The sequence below is a fragment of the Postia placenta genome, assembly GCF_002117355.1.
Source record: "Postia placenta MAD-698-R-SB12 unplaced genomic scaffold POSPLAscaffold_2, whole genome shotgun sequence".
Classification (NCBI taxonomy): Eukaryota; Fungi; Basidiomycota; class Agaricomycetes; order Polyporales; family Adustoporiaceae; genus Rhodonia; species Rhodonia placenta.
The window spans coordinates 2,847,738-2,867,099 of NW_020169833.1; the positions used below are offsets into that span (position 1 = coordinate 2,847,738).

Consider the following 19,362-nt stretch of genomic DNA (forward strand, 5'->3'; position numbering starts at 1 on the left):
TGATGTCGCATCAGCCAGCGGCATCAGTGATCATACGCAGCCCATCGACAATCGCGTATGCACGGCTCCGTCTAGATGACCAGCTCTCGCGGCCGCTTTCGTCGTAAGGAACACAGCATGCGAGATTGTATCGTCGGCACTTCGTAACTCGTCGGGATTCGCTTGTCAGGCCTCTGCAGATTGGCGCCCACTGCACAAATCCATCCATTCTCGGGCATGCTTCGGCCACAGGCGCGCCGGGGGCAGCGCCCCGTCCAACGCCGCCCACGTCGTCCTACCGCTCCCGGTCGGTACCATCCTTCTCGTCCGCCACAGGCTCGTGCATGCCCGTGAGCGCCGGGCCAGACTGACATCGAAAAGGCTCGAAGCGCTCACCGGCCCTGCGACATCGCGGCCCTCATTGATAACAGGGTCCAAGCGCTTGCAATGTGGCATTTGCAAAAAAAAGTATGTGCGGACACATGGGCTGATTTGCGCTGAATTGATAGAGGACCCGCCCAAAGCGGTAGGTTCCTCTGCAGCTAGTTCCATACCACCATGTGCTTCTCAATGAATATGTCCTCGTACCCCAGAGCCCAGATTCGCTCGCTCGCCCGCGTCAGGCCTTCTTCCACGCCATGCTTAAGATAGCTACTGCAATGTCTGATTGTAGCAAGATATCTCTTGTTCCCGCAATCACAATGGCCGCCCATGATGGGTGCGAGGCCGGCGAATATGTCCGTCGCCGAGGAACAGCACTCGATCACCGCCCAGCTGCGACTTGGTTTGCGGCGATGCGAGCCTTGCGGGAGACAAGCGGCAGTGCGGTGCTTTTCTCAATTCGCCGGGGTGGACTCTATCGTGGCCAATGAGCGCGCAGCCGCCGCTGCGCAACAGCGGCAAGTGTGTATTAGTTGCGCAGATCCATCCACCGCCACCGCGAAGAACGATCTCGTTAAAAAAAGCACTCGGCACACATCCTAGTAGACTGCGCCCGGTCATCAAGCTGGAAATACTGTTTAAAGACCTGGTCATCGTACGCCGTCGCGAGAGAAGTGGAGCATGAAGTCGTAAACCTCACAGTACCGTCTTTCCCCTGCATGAACGCCCAAGACGACTTCCCCACTGCAGTCCCTCGCGAGACCCGAATACCTCGGCTATGCAGGCGCTCAGGCTGGCATCCCGCAGCGTCCGCTGCCCCGGTAGCGGTCAATGCCGGGTCACTTGGCAAATACGCCGCGCACCGTGTTCCTCACAGCCCGAGTGCACCCAGCGCGGCCGCGCGTTCGCCGTAAACAGTCGCGCTTGACGTCTTGACGCTACGCCACATAGACAGCGGCCGCCTGCTGGGGTGTGGGCACAGGCGCGAGTGCCGGCGGAGACCGTCGATGGGCCGCAATGCCGTAGCGAACGCCAGGACGTGCTGCGTAGATTGGCCCGGAGTCGATCATGAACGTATCGCTGGTATCTGCTTGTCGCCCGCGGCGGGCTGATCGGCGCACGTGGATCATCTGCTTAGACACTAGTAGTAGTCAAAACTCGTCATATAATGCTCGCAATCTGACAGTGCGCGCTAGCCGCTCGCTGTGCTCATCGATACCTGGGCGCAGCAAGTTCATCCTAAAACTCGCCTTTGTAGATCCACTCACCCTTCTCTCCTACACGTGCGGTCAATCATCCCCGCAGACCGCAGAAGTCCACAAACACCGGTGAAGTTCCTATCTGAGCACGAACAGAAATGAGTAAGTAACTGACCGAACCCGCAGTCTCGCGCACAGGCAGCTGCGGGAGCAGTGGTGGGGTCGTCCAAGATCCGGCGTCACCAGCGTTTAGTGATCAGTCACCGACGAGTAGGCATCACAACATATAATTTACTTTCACGTACTCCCTACACATTATACTGCCATCTGAATGCCCCCAACGCATTCAAGGCACCCTTACGATCCTACGCGGTGATCCGCCGAACTTGAGCCGTCGCAGCTCCGCCCTTACGCCTTTAATGTCTGACATCCTTAAGCGGCTGATGGGACTGATCAACCTCATCATCGGCTCCGACATCGAACAGGAGTTCCTGGCCATTCGGCAGAGGCTCCTGCGCGACCATCAGTTCACGTTCTCCCGTCCCGTGTGCAGAGAGTACGTACTAGTCCAAGCCCGTGACTTTCAAAATCAGGTTCCGGTGTCAGTGGACTTGTCTCGTCAGAAGCGCCCTCTCGCAATGGAAGGCTTTCGTAGGGATCGGACGTATCACCATCGACGACAGGATTACCGTGCGCGTCAAGGGACACGGTTGCGTCCATGGATTTTCGGTACTTGTGGTACGTGTATAGGGCGATACCTGTGGACCATGAATTTCTGAATATTTTCGCGCTGACTGCCTTCGAGACGCACCGCAAGCAGTAATGGCTACGCCTGTGATATTGAGGGGCGTCAGCTCGTCACCGAAGAACCATGCGGATATTGTGATTGTGGTCACTTCCTTCGCGATACCGGCAATCGACATAGGGACGACGCCTGCACGCTGTAGGATGCTACCGGATCATGATCACATAAGAATCGTCGGGATGATTCGGTAGCAGATTGAATTGAGAAAGCAGAAGACTTACTAGAATTCACTAAGCACCATGCAAAATGCAACGATGCCAGGGGAGATAAGAAAGAACATCGTCCGCAGAGCTTCCTGGCCGACGAAATGATGGCTACCGAATATCTTTGTCCAGCCGTCAACAATGAATGTGGTGATGACGAGAGTGAGGCCCATGATAGGCGCGAGCCAGTACAGAGTGGCAGCCGGGTTGTCAAAGCCCATTTTCTTACTGCGCAGCAGAAGCTGTGTGAGAGCCCAGCGGAAGCCTCCAAGGGCACTGCCAGCCATAACGAGTAGAAACCCGGGTAGAACAAAGTGCGTCTCCGTTGCGACCATGAGGACCACGCCCACGAAGATCAGGGATATCACGCCCACGAGGCGCAGGGAGAAGGTTTCCAGCCGGAATAGGAAAGCGAACAAGAGGACGAAGATTAGCGACGAGGACTTGCACATGGCTGCAATACAGAGGAGTAGTCAGCAAGGAAATACGAACCAGTCAAGCAAGGGAGACGTAAGCACGGCCTGGGCGCATATTGCATTACGAATGAATAATTGAAGACGGAGCTTACTATAGAAGGACAGCGTGATAAGTTTCAACGACAGGTTAGAGAGTCCGATGTCAAAAGCTGTCGTAATTCCCGTTGGAACGGCCTTGCGTCTGTGAGAAATCATCCACTCAGTTCATGAACACGGTACCACGATAGGGAAGGAATTAAGACGATGATCGTGGAAGCCGTTTCCTATTGCAGTGAAAGGCGTAGTACTACCCCGTCCCTCATTTGTCAGCCGTGAAACGGCAGCCAAACTCATTGCAATAGTGGTTCTCAAGATGTATAGTGCGGGATTTCGGGTGTTTCCTCGCTCCTCTGCGACTGAAGAGTGGACTGAAGATTCCTACCCGGTAGGTCTACAGTATTTGAGATTTGTAAGACCTTAGGCGCCGTTCAGTAAGCACCCCAGAAGAATTTGGCCGGGATTAGGAAGACCGGTCAGGGGGCTCAGGTAATCCTGCAGCCTTGACATGAATTCAACACAACTACATGCTGTCAGCGAGTAGGCCTCTCACTCGTGGGTTCCTCGCCGATGCATGATGACAGCCAGGCACTCTTTGGCTATGACGCGAGGTGTGCCTGGCTTCCACGGGCTCGGGTTTTGAGGTGTAACGATGACATATACGTGATGCAGAAGGGTCTATCGCGCCGTATAGTTGTCGAGGCGGGATGTAGGCAACTTCCACACAATGTCCTATAAGCCGATGGACTCACAGATAGTCCGAAGGTGTCGGATTGCGTTCCGGGCGGAAGTGTCGCGGCCAAATCAATCGAAGGAGAGCCGCAAGGATGAACTGAACAAACATGTGCAGTGTGGTCACGAAGAGCGGCGAGGGGAAGCCAAAGCGGTCCGGAGAGAACATCCATTTGTTGTATACGGAGAGCACAGTGGCAAACAAGAACCTGTGCGAGTCGTTGAGATAGTGCCGGAATTTCCGCATATGGGTGAACGCCTCTGCTATGTAGATGCACACGTACCAAGAAGCTATGAACGCGGCATTGATGAACGCGTTTCGCCACCAGAGCCGCCTTTTTTCTGCCAGAGATGCAAGGCGTGTAGTAGCGTCGTCGTCGAGCTCAACATGGTTGCTTTCCAGTGCAGTGTGAGAGTCAGAGTCTACGAGCGTATAGCCATCCGAGTCGGTTTCGTAGGTCATTGAACCGGAGAGACATGCAGGCGCTTCCGCGTGGCTATTCACATCACGAGTTCTCGCCGGCGCATCAAATCCCCCATATGGCAAGCTGATCACTTTCGCACTGAGGGTTCGGAATGTCTACTATATACAGCCTCCAGGATCACTACAATACAGAGTTCCGAGCACAGATCGTGTGTGTAATAGTTCATTGAGCGGGATTCAGAATGGGAGCACCATCGCCATCCGCTGTCGGTTGAGGCTCGGGATTTTGCGCGTTGGATGTCTTCTGGGGTTCTCGCCTAGTGGAATTCAGATCGCAATCGTCTCAAGGACCGGTTGTTCGATCGGTCGCTTACCATGTACGCCAGTGGTCGAATTGCTTTTGGTTCAAGTATTCTCTCCATTCATCTTTCCCAATTTCTTGTCTGAACTGCGCTTGCTGGAGCAGCTCCAGGTGATGAAGTGCATGGGGATATCTAGGTGTTGTGTTCATTCAGTGACTCACGCGACAATCTCCTGTGGCTTAAGACGAACAGGATGAAGCGAGCATAATCTTTTTCTTTCCAGTACAACAGGTACTTCAAGAAATTCACGAAAACTGGCTGATTTAGAATGCCTTGCTGAGCAAGAGAATGCAGATAAAAGGGATTTGCCAGAGACTGCACGAACTCGAGCTCTAGTTCGAATTTTGCCCTGTTAGCAGCTCGCGGATCTTCTGGTTGAGACATGGCGGTAGGAGCTTGGCTGGAACAAGATGTGTGGCGGAGGTTGTTTGGATTGAAAGCCGATGCCGAACACATCGTGATGGAGGGATAACGTGACCCAAAAGTTTCGGACGCGTCATTTAGCGCCGGACGCGCCGCACTTGTCCGCACTCCTGCTTGAGCTCGGCCACAAATCTCATATCTTCTTTAACAAGCAATGTCTGCAGAGGAGGACCAGGGCGGATGGCAACTGACAGAGTCTGACCCGGGTGTCTTCACGTATGTCCGTCGCAGGATCCCTAATTTCTTTCTACTTATGCTCGCCGGTTGCCACAGCGAGCTTCTGAAGTCTCTGGGGGTACCGCTTGTGGTCGACGACCTCTACTCTCTTGATCCGGTTTCACTTTCCGAATTTCAGCCCTTACATGCGTTCGTCTTCCTGTTTAAATGGGTCGGATCTTCTGCAGAACCTACTGCCGGACGGTATGAGCCCGATTACCCTGGGTTTTTCGCACACCAAGTTGTGAACAACGCGTGCGCCACTCTCGCAGTAATGAACGCGATTGGGAATATACCTGGTCTTCCGATGAGCTCTCAGCTCAGTGACCTCATGAATTTCACCAACGGCATGGATCCTCAGACTCGGGGGATGGCAATTACCAGCTCGGACTGGCTGCGGGAAGCACACAATACGCTTTCCCCTCCTTCTGCGATTTCGCTAGACGGCCTAGGACTACCCAAGACCGCAGAGGATGCATACCATTTCATTGTGTATATGCCTAATATGGGCTGCGTATATGAATTTGACGGTCTGAAGCAATACCCGATCAATCACGGACCTTATCAAGAAAGCGGAGAAGGATGGGTCGCGAAGGCAAGGTACAGTAACGCGGGTACTGAAGGCTAGACTTGCGTATTGATGGTTCTTATAGGGAAGTCATCGAAGCCCGAATCGGGACGTATCCGACAGGCGCGGTCAGTCCCGGCAACATTCTTTCTCAAGGTTGGTTCTAACAGGTCCTAATTTCAGCTCGAATTTAGCCTGCTCGCACTACACGATGATCCGATCCCCAGCCTACAGGCACATCTCGTTGAGCTTCAAGCAGCTGGGAGACAATCCGAAGCAGCAGACCTTGTTGTCAGACTGTCGACAGAGAACTCAAAACGAGAGCGCTGGGCCGTACGTCTCATCCGCACATTGCACCGCACACTGCCTAATCGACTCACAATCATCTCAGTTTGAGAATAGCCTGAGGAGGCATAACTATGTGGGCTTGATTCACGCCCTGCTATTGGCAATGGCCAAATCTGGCAAGCTTGAGGCAGCAAAGGAGGGCGCGAAAAAGACCATGCATGATCGGATTCAGAAGCGGAAAGAGAAAGGCGAGAACGCCATGGATGAGGATTGACGCTTGACGGGCATGCGGAGTCTGACGCAATAGGGGACACCGACCAGGTCGCCGTTGCGGCGTGTGTCGGTTCCTCGCCAGCAGTGGCCTGATACTTCCTCGGACGATACTGTATTCGTAGTATACTATGTGTAATGATCCGAGGCCGTTTGTCGACTTACGGAACCAACAACATTGGAGGCTCTCTGCGGCGTTAGCGCGGTGTTAGGAGCACCTCGGATTGCCGCCAGACTTCCCTGAGTCGCGCAAAACCGGATGGGCGACACCGTCTAAGTATTACTCTCGGCCGGCACGGACTCTGTAGGCTCGCTAATCTATTGTCCTGGCTGATCGATCGCAGGTGTCATATAGGATCGAAAATGGATCTTCTACTTCTCTTACGGCAACCGTCAGTGGTAGGTTTGACTTGACTATACTTCATGTATTAAGGGGGGATGGCCATGAGACGTATCCCGGGAGTTGGCCGACAGCGGTGCGGTTGTATTACGGCGGAACAAAGGCCCTGCCAAGCACTGTGACGGTAACGACGATTCACGGATGGTCCACCGGATTCCAGCTCAGTGCACCCTCCTTTCCCTTGTCGAGAGCGTTGAGCCTCGTCATTGCGTCGTCGTCGAGACTGAAGTCGTAGAGTTGGATATTTGAACGAATACGCTCGGGTGTAGCGGACTTGGGAAGCGGAACAAACCTACGTGCAAACGGTCAGCTCGGCCCACTCAGGCGTGATGTATCCTTCAACGCCTGAGCCCACCCTTTTTGGAGGCTCCACCGGAGGAGGATTTGAGCGGCCTCCTTGTGATACTTCAATTCAGAGTGAGCTTATGCAGCGGATAGGAGATATCTTAATGCTTGCCCGCTCAGCGAGTTCCAGAATGACTGGATGATCCATCTTGCCCCTCAAGATAGGACAGTATGCTTGCACTACAATTGAATGAGCCGAGCAATAGGAGACTATTGCTTTCTGCTGGCAGAACGGGTGGAGCTGACATATCGGAAATCATGATCGCTCCGCGCAACATCTACGAGAGGAACATGGCACACCTCGATTTGGTTCACTGAGGGCATGGTGTAGCCTGCCGCCCTAATCTCTTCCAGATGGTGCACACCACTTCGTTCAGGATCAGACAAAGATGTGTTTCCTGTAACGCTTGATGCTTCTTACTAGTTTGAAACACCTATGCTCCGGATCTTGCCCGCCCGCTGTGCGTCTTGCAATGCTTTGTATGTTTGTAGGCGACGGTCACATCCAGACATGGGATCGTGGATCAGGAACAAGTCAATGTACTCTACCACAAAGTAGTTTCTCCATTAGAGATTAAACATATATGTAAAAATGCATTGAACGAACCAATTCCGAAGCGTTCGAGCGAGGCATTCACACCCTTCAAGGTACTTTCATAGCCATGTGTCTTGTTGATGCATTTAGTGGCTTCAATGGTCAGATATCAGCGACAGACCGTGTATTTTTTATTTGATAATCGCCCACTTAAAAATACTTCCCCTCTCGGTAAATCGCTTCCTTTCCAGGCGGCGCCGACGTGTGCTTCGTTGCGGTATGCCTGCGCTGAGTCAATATGTCTAGGTAAGGACGCTCAGCGCGTGTCGACCTCATCCCAGCAGAAGCACTAGCCGGTATCCTACTAGAAGCGCCTCACGGACAGACTCGGTTGTCGTGTAATTTTGGTACACGCCGAAACCAAGCCTTGGCATGTCAAATCCTGGCCGAGCGGTTGATTTTAGCTGCTTTACGAGGCCTTGAAGATAATGTACCAGAAGATAGGAGGATCTTGGATCCTGGATGAAGGGACTCCATGCCTGTTTCCTTGACGGTGGCAACGCTCAGGGCTAAGAGGTGGGCGCGAGCTCGGTGAACAGGGGCTACCTGTAGGTTGTAGGCGCTTGTGGGTGCATGATCGTCCAATCCACGTGCCACTGCTGGATCCAATCGCTACAAGGACTTTGGCTCATTCGGTGCGACACTAATCCAGCCAGCGAGTTAATGTTTTGTCTACGACCTGTTCAGACAACCCAGTAGTACAATCTCCACAGCAACCCCACTTGCCCCTTGAGTCTTTCTGCCCTCAGCTCATCGTCTGCCTTATCCGCCGCGTCTTCTTCGTATTCGTCTCGCGTCAGATCCACAGTTGTGGTATCTACAATATCGTGCCATCGTGGCCGTCCTTCCTTGCGAGCCTGAGACAAGAGAGGAGTGGTGGCGGTCAGAGGTGAACCAATGGTCTCTGGTTCGTGATCATATTGCTCCCGCACCGGTCTCCTGACAACCATCCAGCCAACGAACATCACCAGCATCACGGGGATCTCTACGTAAAACGAGACGAAGTCGACCGCAGAGAAGGACGGGATCACGGACGACCAGCCTTGCACTGCGAGCGTCCTATCAGCAAGCGGTTACGGACTTAGGAAGTTCTCCGCACCTATGATCAGGAACACCACAGAGATAACCTTGACCGAACAGTTGGGTCAGCAAGTCGAGAGTCATGATGTACTTGACAGTAGCTTACGACAAAGTACGGGCCCCATGGCCACGTCCATCTGGCTCGAAACTTCATCTCTTCAAGTGGCCGACCTTGTTTGATCCATGCGCGTCGGAAACTCCAGCTTGCCAAGCCGATCGACAACCACGCGATCTAGAAAAGAACAAAATCAGGCCACGAGGGCACGCAGCAACGATTTGACAGACCTGGTTGGAGACTCCCACAATATTCTGGAGCCAGCCCCACACCGTGCCGCTGCCAATAAAGCTCGAGCCGAAGCAAAGTACACTCACGCTGCTAGTCGCAAGCAAGGCGGCTAGCGGGACCCCTCCCGGAGTCAATTTGGAGAAAATAAGTGGTGCCTGTCGCGGCGCAGTAACAGAGAGGCCATACAGCACGCGGGTGCCGGCGAACAGGGCGTGATTACCGGCGGAGAGCACCGAAGTCAATATTACAGTGTTCATGAAGGAGGCGGCGACATCTGTGACAGTCGTTGTGAGGAGGCGAAGGCTTTAGGAAGACGGGGTACACACTAGACCCAACTTCTTTGAATACAATCGTGAACGGCGACGTTGTCGTGGATTTATTCGATAATCCAGGGTAATCCCAGGGAACTGAAATTACAATTAGCCGCTGATCCCGGGATGACGTTGATGTTCACCGCGTCAGCCACGCACCGTTTAGACCAATGAGTGCAATGCTCAGGACGTAGAAAAGCAATATCCTGAAGCACGGTGAATTAGACGTATGTCGGGGTGTTTCCGTAGCTGCAGCCTACCTCCAAAACACAAACTTGACGACGCGAGGCATGTTACGCGAAGGATTCTTGGTTTCTCCTGCCGTGATACCAAGGCTTTCCGTCCCCCCATCTGTCTCACAGGGTTTAACACATCTGAGGTGTCTGGGAACAAGACATACATACACGCAAAGCTCGCCGTGACGAAGACGCGAGCGAATCCGCCGAACCCGCCCACGAAGGGCGCGCCCTCGATGTGCCAGTTGCGTGTGCCGATGTATTCATGCTCGCGGTTGACGCCCACGTTGACCAAGATGCCGACAATAATGAAAATGATCACCGTGGCCACCTTCAGCGACGATAGCCAATACTCTGTCAAGCGCAGCACCGGTCAGCGGCAACACCGTGAAAATCCTGAAGCGGACTCACCAAGTTCACCATAGGCCTTCACATGCGTCGCATTTACACCGACAAGGAAGACCCAGAAGACGAGGCTGATGACCCAGGGATGCCAAGTCGTCCAAAACTGAAGGACTAGCTGCGCCGCCGTGAGATCGGACGCCACGGACACCGCATCGTTGAACCAATAGTTCCATGACAGCGCGAAGCCGTAGGCTGGTGAGAAAAACCGCGTAGCGTAGGCGTTGAAGGATCCTGTGCGTAACGAGTATCAACGGATGTGTACTTCATCAAGATGTCTGGAAGGCATGATTGGGACAAGTTCACAGATCCGACCATCAACGGAGATGCGGCTCACGAAGTTGATGGTGTGCGGGATGTACGAGACCGTCGTGAAACAATAGATGTTTCAGGAGCGCACGGTCAGACAAATTATTTGACGAGCATCAAATCATGCAAACCTACCGCTTCCCGTTGGCAGAAGCTACGGCCCATGCAGCGATATCACACCGAATAGGTCATAAAGACTGCCTTACTTGTGTGGGTGTAATGGCGCAGCAGGTACAATGGTCCGGGGCCTTGGGGCTAACCCGAAATGCAAAAGAAATATCCTCACCAGCAACGGGGTATTGAGTCGCCATCTCGCCCAGCAGCAGCAATGTCACGTAAACGATTGCGCCCACGATGCCATAGCTAAAACGGCGCGTTAGCAAGAAGTATTACATGAAGATAGAAGCACGTACCATATAAGCATACTAGCGGGGCCGCCCTGAGCTAGCGAGCGACCTGTACCCAGGAATAGCCCGGTGCCAATGGTGCCGCCAATCGCAATCATTGACACTTGTCTTGCTGAGAGGCCTCTATGGAGCCCTCTTTGCACCTGGTCAATGGGTGGAACTGGCAAGACTCCGATGGGGACGTCCCCCTCAGAGTCGTGGGCATGCTCAATGTCATGAGTTCCTTCGCTCCTCGCACCATAGTCGGGCTGTCCCTTCGACTTGGCTGTTACTCCAGTCATGGCCCCTGCGAGGACGGCGGTCGTGAGAGGAAGTGGCAAAATCTCAGTCAAATTGTCGCAGGTGCGCGGATCATACTGTCAATGTTACATATGCACGCGCCAAGCGTATGCAGAAGAGGGCGAGCGTCGAGTCGGCGGCCCTCCTGAGACGCGCTGCGCCATCCTCGCCGACAATTCGCCATCAGTTACGCCAGGAGACGCCCATACAACGCGGTCACCTGATCAACAAGGACGCGCGGTCGCGTTACTAATGGCCTCCCATCTCTCTTGTCGTCGACATCGACATATCGATGCTACCCTGACAAAGTCGCAAGCAGCAGACTACAATATTCCCCTATTTCTGCTTGTTGCACAACGCATTCCCATCGCGCAAAGGGGACTGAAGGCATGGTCGAGTCCAATGCAAGGTCATGTGTACAGAGGGCTCTTGGAATGATTCTACGAAGAGCGTGAGAATGACGCCAGAAAAGCCGCCAACAGAGGACATCCTTGATGGACCGGAATCGATGAGTGATTGGCTTGGACACACCGATGAGGCCTACATAAGTACATTTCCCACACCGGCGCACTGACCACGCGACTCGGGCCGGCGTCAAATGTCAATAAAGAGTGGTGTCCGGAGCCTGCGCAGGTTGAAGGAATTGTCTACTCTGCTCTCAGGAGACTAGTAAAGAGTAACAGTTGGACGTGGGCCGATCCAGCAAAATAGGCTATGTTCTCGCCCATAGGTTATAACCGTACCAATTACAACCTCTTGTGTTCATTGTATCATATAGCATCTAGGACATCAAATGAATTTGAGTCGAGCATTGTAGCTAGGGTTTCAGTGAAATCCGGGGACCAGAGCATTGGCTATCAATTGCATGGACGGTAGGTCTCGGCAGCGGACCGAAATGCATCTGGATACGGTAGCACGGCCCTTGCAAGGGGTTTCCTTGTCGATAGGTTACTTTCATCTGTCAGGTGGTGGCAAGTCTGTAGCGAAGTCAACTGAACCGCAGAGCGGCCATATAGGGCTAGGTCACGGTAGAGTCCAGAGTTACAGTGCATATTAATTGCGCTGCCATTGATCGCGTTCTTCCGAGTCCCGGTAAAGTGAGGTGCCCAGTATAACGCACTCATTACGCCGCCGTAAACTAAATGTCGGTACATCCAGAAAAGAATTTATACTCGCATGTAAGTATGTCGACCGCCGGTGGTCACCAACCAGTTCAGTTGATCGTGATCGAGCGCAGGCCGATCGGCTGTTAGCACGTGGTCACATACATTATTGACTCGATCATGAAGTGGCCAAGACGACTTGTCTGTGTTCCCTCTGTTCCATCCTGCTCTCCGCTTCGCTCTTGTCTCAGCTTTCGTTTTTAAGGCAAGACCAGACTCTTTAAGCAGGGATTCGAGCGCGCTAACCTCGTGTGACAGGAACACCCTAGGATCTTTTGCCGCGAGCAGACTTTCGAGGCTGAGCGAGTCCCGCAGTATGGCCAGTGTTATTCGCGGCGCCATGCGGGCGCGCATTGCGCCTAATGCTGCAGCGTTGAGACCTCGCTACTTCTCTGTCACCGCACGCATGCTATCCGACTCGGAAAGCGCTCCACCCAAACCACCCCCGTCTATTGACGACTCAACGTCTGCTCTAGACTACAAAAGGAGGACGACGCTGCAGCACCGTCCCCCACCCCTGCCCACCATGGACCTGCGCCCCCGGTCGGCGGAGGAGGCAGTGACGAACATTCTGTACAACACGCCGCCACCAAGTCTGCAGCCCTTCAAGACGTAAGTCGCGCGCCTTCCGAGAGTGCATGCCAGCCAACCGAGCGTTTCTCTTTCCCCAGGCACGTCTTGAACTGTCTCGTGCAGAACGAGCCCGGGGTGTTATCCCGCGTGGCAGGCATCCTCGCAGGGCGCGGGTTTAATATCGACTCGCTCGTCGTGTGCCGCACCGAAATCCGGGACCTCTCCCGCATGTGCATCGTCCTGCGCGGGCAGGACGGCGTCATCGAGCAGGCGCGCAGGCAGCTCGAAGACCTTGTGAGTGCACCCCCACCACCTCACCATGCGTCTCGTCCCATCTGACCCCTCCCAGGTCCCTGTGTGGGCCGTCCTCGACTACACCGATACGCACTGCATCGAGCGCGAGCTGCTCCTCGTCAAGGTCTCCATCCTCGGCCCCGAGTACATCGAGGAGCAGCTGCAGGGCGGGCCCACGCACGAGCCGCGGCGGTTCCCGCCCACCACCGGCACCGACGAGGACAAGCTGCAGCGCGAGATGGCGCTCGCGCAGCACTTTGAGCACGGGGCGCACCCCCACCCCGAGGGCGACGCGCACACCCCGCCGCCGCTCACGCCCACGCAGGCGCTGCACCTGCGCAGCGACAACATGAACGCCGTCGCGACGCTCTCGAAGCAGTTTGGCGGGCGCATCGTCGACGTCAGCGAGAACAGCGTCATCGTCGAGATGAGCGGCAAGACCAAGCGCGTCGAGGCGTTCCTCGCGCTGCTCAAGCCGTTCGGCGTCCTGGAGGCGGCGCGTACTGGTACGTCGAACGTTGTTCGAGATGCAGACCGAGCGCGCTCACACCATTTTTACAGGCCTGATGGTCATGCCTCGTACACCTATCACACGGTCCCCAGAGGACGACGATGATGCAGATGCGGTCGATGCTCTGGATGCCAGCTTGCTCCCTCCAGGCTAAGCGCTTAACGTTGAATTTGAGCCGGAGGTATCTCATACGCCAAACTACGCCTATCTCATATTGCCCATATCATATGTCGGGCTGTCAAAAGCCGTCAGAAGCTCGGAATATTAGTGCGTCATACAGAGAAAGGATGCAAAGCGGAAGGTGTATGTGCGCAAAAGCTAGTGAGCTACGGGTACATGTACGTGCAACTGAGGAATAACCATTACTTAAATACATTGCATGCAGGCGTGTCCAACAACAGCAACGTCCCATCCCAAGCCGAGGAGCAGAATTAAGATATACAGTATGCACAGGCGCCGATACTGATAGAAATACAGTTACGTCCGTGTTCGTGAGTTGGAGACTTTGCGCGCGGTGCCTGGCGCAGGCGCAGTCGCCTCAACGGTCTCACGAATCTTGCGTATCCACATGGCTGCTATCGAGGAGCTGCCGGCTGAGAACGAATGCGACTTTGTCGGCTGAGATGTCGCACTGTCAGTATGATACCAGAGCCGTCCACCGAGTGGTGCTCACCGTCATAACAACAAATTCACGCTCGCCCTTCGGCTCGACGCCCGATATTATATTTCTCCCGTCCTTCTCCTTCTCACATGGCTTGACAAATACCTGGACCCTTATTTGTGGGGACCGCGACGGCTTGCGCTTAATGCAGACGAGCCGCTGGTTGGTGAGAATCAGGTCTCGCGTCTTCATCACCTTCTTGGGCGCGACCGCCATTGCGAGTAACCGGCTCGCTCTGCGTTTCGGCGCGGTGCATTCTATACTGGTGTTGAACAGAATATGCTCGCCTTGCCCGAGCAGCCACACCCTGGCGGGGATGTCAATACTAGAAGGCTTTCGGCGTTGAGAGTTAGACGCACCATTCTGTCTCGTCGGGCGGTCCATTGCCTTGGATTGGCGTCTGCGCGCGATTTCGGCCGCGATTGATCCCGGACGCCTCCAAAACCGCTTCGAGGTGCTCAATCGGACTACCGTCCGACGAGCTTGTCGTCGATTCTAATGAATACGCATCTGTAATGGCAGCGCGGGGCACCGGGACATTGATAGGCTGCGCCTTCACAACAGAAGGGACATTCAACAACGAGGGCACGCCGTTCACCGGTTCGTCGTCCACAACCGCAGACCCAATTTGCTGCGGGACACTGGAGAACCGGACGCCGGGCATCTCACTAGACGTCTCCTGTGTGAAGCCATTTGTCGGAGGCCTTGGGAGTTCCTCTGCGCCATTGCTGAGCTCTGGAATTGGTGGGAAGGCGTACGGGCGCCGCTCGCCCATGGGGCCTACCTCTTCATAGTAGGCATAACCGTTTGGGGTGTTTGTCCCGGGGCCCGTCGTAGCAGCGGTCTCCCCATCCGAGGCCCAGCTAATGTCGTCGTCCGGGCCCTCCCCATCGCCGACAAGTTGATCCCATTCAGCGCCCACATCCTCCCAATTCCGGACATTATTGGCGCCTGCGTTCTCCGCCTTCTTCACCAGCCCAGGCTCGAGGGGCGGCACCGGATCTGTCCAGAGCGTGGCCCAATTTATCGACCCGAAAAAAGGGTGCGCACGTAGCGCCTGCATGTCAAAGCCACTCCCGGGTGGGCCAGCCCCCAAGCGTTGCGCTGGATCGCGGACCTGCACCCACGCAGACCGGTTGAGCAGGTGTGCGCCCACAACAAGGATGAAAAAGGACGAACAAGAAGCTTCTGGACGAGATCCTTGGCCTGTTCGTCAAAGCCCTCGGGGAATGAGTAGTCGAGCTGCTTGATCTTCTGCCACGTGAGGTACTCCGACAGCCCCTGGAACGCGAACCGTCCAGCAATCATCTGGTAGATAATGCAGCCCAGGGCCCAGAAGTCCGAGCTGTGACATAAAGATAAAGCCATCTGTCGATAGTGCGAGTGATGATCAGACACACCTCTTGCTCGTCTCGCTATCCTCAAGCAATTCCGGTGACACATACTGCGCCGTGCCTACAAACGTCTTGGTGCGCTCGCCTAGATAGAGAACCCGATCAGCCACAGCCAATCACAGCCGGCAGAAGCCGGCGGCATCGAACCGACCTCCCGAATCCAGAATCTTGCCCGTGCCAAAATCTGTAATCTTGATCCGGTAGGCATCATCCAATAGCAAGTTCTCCGGCTTGAGGTCGCTGTGCAATATTCAGCAAGGCAACTCGCGGGCCGCAAACACTGCTACCGCGCACCGGTGAATCACCCCCTTCGAGTGCATATACCCCAGGGCGTCCACAATTTGGGCAGCGTACCAGCGCCCGCACGCGAGAGACAGGGACCCCATCCGGGATATCCGCGTTTGCAGCTCGCCGTTCCTGGCAAGGTCCAACACGAAGTCTATGTCGTAAAAGATGAATGCTCGGAGTCAGATAGAAAATTGTTCAGGCACTTACATAGACTCCATTCATCCTGGAACGCCCAGTGTAGGCGCACAATCCCCGGGTGCCCCGCACCTAATCTCACCAGCGTGTTCTTTTCTGCGAGAGCGGTCGGCAGTTTTTCGAAGCGTTTCAAATGACCCTTATCGAGTATCTTGATAGCATACTCCTGTTGAGTTGTCTTGTGTTTCGCGAGCATCACCTATTACGTGACAGTCTGTCAATGTCACCGAATAACGGGAAACGAAGAGAGCGGATTCAATGAGTGGTGTTATAACGGAGGCGAGAGAGACGCATCGTCTCAACCCGCAAGTCAAATATATCTGCACCACGTTTTGTTGCAGTGCCGCGGCGAAACAACGTCAAGAGACGATGTCATTGCTGTGGAGCAATGGTACCTTGAAGCCAATGCCACCTCATGGTGGGTGTAAGTGTAAATTAGAGCACCTTGTAGCTTGAGGGCGACAAAGTCCGACACCCAATGCTCCTCGGCTCCGCCGCGCAGCAATGTTAAAATAAGCTGCACCTCCGCCATCCGTTTTTTGACCCATAATTACTCAGACGCGCTGGTACCTGCCTGCATCTGTCACTGCGCTCCCATACAATAGCAGACGCAGGACCGAACCCAGCCAAATGGACTGTAGCTTCGGAGCACATGATGACTCACCGTCGAGTATGAACCCTCCCCCAATATGCGTCCAAACTCAAAATCATCGGCAGTAGTACCCATACGGCCGTTAACCGAGCTATTACGCGACTTGGATGGCGCACGCGAAGCTTGCGGCCTTAGTTCGGACGGTCCGTCGTCTCTTTCCTCGGAAAGGCCCAGCTCCCGAGCCAAGTACGCGGGCGGTCTCGAACCACGCGGTGTGGTGGGCGACTGCGGACTCCTCGAGCGTACGGCCGTGCGTGGCGACGAGAATGTCCTCAGAGGACGTGGGCGAGCAGGTGTCTGCAGCGTCAGGTCGGATGTCGAACTTGAGCTGGACGAGGAAGAGATGACGGAGGCATTTCTGCTGAGGTCCGCTAGGGTCGGGGTAGGCTGTGCAGAGCACTCGGGAGACGGTGAGGAGACCTGGATCTTAAGCATGCGCGGAGGAGGAAGAGAAGAAAAAGAAAAGAGAGGAGAGAAAGACGATGGTCGGTGTGGAGAAATAAGTAGCTATCGAATTGTTGTGGGCGGGCGAGGTCCAGACCGGGTCTATACTGTCGCCGACTAAATCCTACGTCAGAGACCGCGTTGCTCGATTCGGACTCCGAAAGCCTCTGCGATTCCCACGGTTACAAGTTCTGGCGCGTCGGCGACAATCTGCTATCTCGCACGCCCATCTGGGGGCCTGCAGCAAGCTGAATCATACACTCGGATCATACATCGGCTCGGGACCACTGCCGCCTATGTTCGGGCGACGACAAACGGGCGCAGTGCATCCCGTGTGGCTCGGACCATATTGCTATGTGGTGTTAGAACTATCCTTTCGCGCTCGCACGCCCTTTGGACCCGCGGCGTCCCGCTCGTTGCTGTGCACAGAAGGCTCCCCCGGGCGTTGTCAATGCGACGTGTTCTAATCGAGTACCCCAGGTGCGTCTTCCTTAGTCAAATTAATGGGGGCACGCACGTCCTGTTTCGCACGATGCCTATGTATAGTGTCGTCCGAATGTCCCAATGAACGATACCTCTCGAATCTTTCTCAAGCCTGCGCCCCCGGGTTGAAATTCAGCTGTGCTCATTCGTCATCCGAATGGGCACATGGATATGCGTATGCCCAAGTACGGCTTCGAAGATCGCATGACCGGTGTGAAGTCATTCCTCCGTTCCCGATTCCATCAGCGGCAGAAGCACACGAATGGGGCATGATTTCTGACATGTCCGCCCTCGTTCTCTGTGTGGGGTACCGACCGGGGCTTGAGCGGGGCCCCGCACTCGATCAGGGCTGTTTCGGGAATCTTGCCAACTATACTTAACGTGCTGAGCCAATCCCATGCCGCCACCTCTTGGACATACCCCAGTTTTCCTCGCCGCCCGCGCGACAGTTGCAATGTTGCTGTCAGGTGGTATCCTTCCCGTGACTGACCGTGGAGTAGCCGACATGCGCGGACATCGTGTGAGGCACTAGCTGTGCTTTGGCAAGAGCTACCTGATGGAACAGACCACCGCCTCATACGGTTACGTGACCTCCGACATCCTGGGGCTGTCGTCATTTTGAATGTCTTTATGAGGAACCCCATGCTCGGACCATGGCGGTAGCTATGCTGGCCTAAGACCCAGTACGTCTGTGAACGTTATGACAATGGCCAACACCACGTTGCATACTTGTGACAAGGTCATCTCGGGCAAAAGAGGCGATCATGATGCATGGTGCGTGACGTATTCGATGGCGGGCAATATGGGTATCTCTTGACGAATCCGCGATTACCCCACGCAGCGTTCTCATCACGCCTACCGTGCAGATTCAGCAACCGGTGTAGCATCAACATTCACAGACTTCCAATATCAAAGCCTCTCATCTACATGCACTTGTCTGGAGTCCTGCCACCGCGCAGCTCGGGAAACGAATGAGATCGCTATACATGCTGTATACATGGTTGCGGGAGCCTTCACCTGCTGCATGTCTTAATTCCTCTCGATCCTGCTCGCTGGCTGGTGCGATGAATTATGGGCAAGGGGATAACACAACGAAGTTTTCCTACACAGCTCGAGGAAGTCTAACACTGACTTCTAGCTCCCCAATTTAATCGGCCCTTGAGGCGAGCTGATGTTGTTTATCCGGTTGTTCTATAAATTTGAGGTTAGGAGACATGGTCTCATTTTGTGAGTGAGCTATGAAATCGAGGCTGTGGAATGTAGGTACAGCGAAAGAGCTAATATACAGCTTTAATACATGGCAATCCACCTCTCCCCCATAGAGCGGGAAAACCTCCGACATTGAAGCCGAGCCATTCAAGATGTCGCCGGCGTGAACTTAACAAAGACAGACCAATAATCTCAGGGACACGAACTGGATATGCCTATCTTGGCGCCTACAATAGCCTCTCAGCGTAGTAGGATCTCGTTGATTGATCAAGAAGTCGATGGACTCAGTTATTCGTATTGGAAGCAATATATGTGCTCTGGATCTTTGCGACAGCCATAAAATATGTGCAGGTGGGTAGCTCTGAACCTTGCTTCTGTTGCTGTCCTTTTGGTAGCAGGAACACGGCCGCGATGTCTGGGTCCGTGCATTGATAGGAGTGAGGAGTTAGTTGTATATGACCCACCAGCGCAATAAGGTTTTGT

General features: G+C 54.5%; 7 protein-coding genes across 7 annotated transcripts; 2 read left to right on the forward strand and 5 right to left on the reverse strand.

Moving 5' to 3' along the window:
• Positions 1-1,827: 1,827 nt before the first annotated feature.
• POSPLADRAFT_1178018 (hypothetical protein) lies at positions 1,828-4,274 on the reverse strand (the record flags this gene model as incomplete). The annotated part of the gene is made up of 7 exons (XM_024488559.1): positions 1,828-2,071; positions 2,124-2,317; positions 2,371-2,510; positions 2,586-3,021; positions 3,136-3,224; positions 3,832-4,020; positions 4,090-4,274. 7 exons carry the CDS (start codon positions 4,272-4,274, stop codon positions 1,976-1,978), a joined length of 1,329 nt encoding a protein of 442 aa, XP_024343346.1. The 3' UTR covers positions 1,828-1,975.
• Positions 4,275-4,458: 184 nt separating this feature from the next.
• Positions 4,459-4,981, reverse strand: POSPLADRAFT_1053188 (hypothetical protein; the record flags this gene model as incomplete). The annotated part of the gene is made up of 3 exons (XM_024480361.1): positions 4,459-4,552; positions 4,610-4,729; positions 4,788-4,981. The coding sequence occupies 3 exons, from the start codon at positions 4,979-4,981 to the stop codon at positions 4,459-4,461; spliced, it is 408 nt and encodes a 135-aa protein (XP_024343347.1).
• A 193-nt stretch (positions 4,982-5,174) lies between these two features.
• On the forward strand, positions 5,175-6,366 carry POSPLADRAFT_1131711 (hypothetical protein; the record flags this gene model as incomplete). The annotated part of the gene is made up of 4 exons (XM_024484121.1): positions 5,175-5,836; positions 5,890-5,932; positions 5,988-6,137; positions 6,196-6,366. The coding sequence occupies 4 exons, from the start codon at positions 5,175-5,177 to the stop codon at positions 6,364-6,366; spliced, it is 1,026 nt and encodes a 341-aa protein (XP_024343348.1).
• A 531-nt stretch (positions 6,367-6,897) lies between these two features.
• POSPLADRAFT_1043957 (hypothetical protein) lies at positions 6,898-8,076 on the reverse strand (the record flags this gene model as incomplete). The annotated part of the gene is made up of 8 exons (XM_024478423.1): positions 6,898-7,054; positions 7,118-7,167; positions 7,220-7,348; positions 7,399-7,474; positions 7,529-7,652; positions 7,715-7,795; positions 7,853-7,925; positions 7,993-8,076. The coding sequence occupies 8 exons, from the start codon at positions 8,074-8,076 to the stop codon at positions 6,898-6,900; spliced, it is 774 nt and encodes a 257-aa protein (XP_024343349.1).
• A 309-nt stretch (positions 8,077-8,385) lies between these two features.
• On the reverse strand, positions 8,386-11,014 carry POSPLADRAFT_1043958 (hypothetical protein; the record flags this gene model as incomplete). Its single annotated transcript, XM_024478424.1, has 13 exons — positions 8,386-8,559; positions 8,635-8,750; positions 8,802-8,829; positions 8,889-9,014; positions 9,068-9,342; positions 9,395-9,475; positions 9,539-9,585; positions 9,640-9,730; positions 9,784-9,969; positions 10,027-10,251; positions 10,613-10,689; positions 10,740-10,893; positions 10,972-11,014. 13 exons carry the CDS (start codon positions 11,012-11,014, stop codon positions 8,386-8,388), a joined length of 1,623 nt encoding a protein of 540 aa, XP_024343350.1.
• Positions 11,015-12,581: 1,567 nt separating this feature from the next.
• Positions 12,582-13,707, forward strand: POSPLADRAFT_1043959 (hypothetical protein; the record flags this gene model as incomplete). Its single annotated transcript, XM_024478425.1, has 4 exons — positions 12,582-12,787; positions 12,847-13,042; positions 13,098-13,548; positions 13,604-13,707. The coding sequence occupies 4 exons, from the start codon at positions 12,582-12,584 to the stop codon at positions 13,705-13,707; spliced, it is 957 nt and encodes a 318-aa protein (XP_024343351.1).
• A 127-nt stretch (positions 13,708-13,834) lies between these two features.
• POSPLADRAFT_1069054 (hypothetical protein) lies at positions 13,835-17,176 on the reverse strand. The gene is made up of 9 exons (XM_024482332.1): positions 16,756-17,176; positions 16,104-16,290; positions 15,903-16,047; positions 15,760-15,848; positions 15,615-15,693; positions 15,394-15,559; positions 14,574-15,331; positions 14,227-14,521; positions 13,835-14,171 (listed from the first exon to the last, which is right to left on the reverse strand). Exons 1-9 carry the CDS (start codon positions 16,816-16,818, stop codon positions 14,031-14,033), a joined length of 1,923 nt encoding a protein of 640 aa, XP_024343352.1. The 5' UTR covers positions 16,819-17,176; the 3' UTR covers positions 13,835-14,030.
• Positions 17,177-19,362: the final 2,186 nt, after the last annotated feature.

Bases quoted from the DNA above. Each gene is read 5' to 3' on its own strand.
- POSPLADRAFT_1069054 (XM_024482332.1), bottom strand. From the start codon at position 16,818: ATGGGTACTACTGCCGATGATTTTGAGTTTGGACGCATATTGGGGGAG. The intron at 15,694-15,759 runs GTCGGTTCGATG...TTCTCTATCTAG, and splicing joins CAAGATTCTGGATTCGGGAG to GCGAGCGCACCAAGACGTTT. The intron at 14,172-14,226 runs GTGAGCACCACT...GCGACATCTCAG, and splicing joins GTGAATTTGTTGTTATGACG to CCGACAAAGTCGCATTCGTT.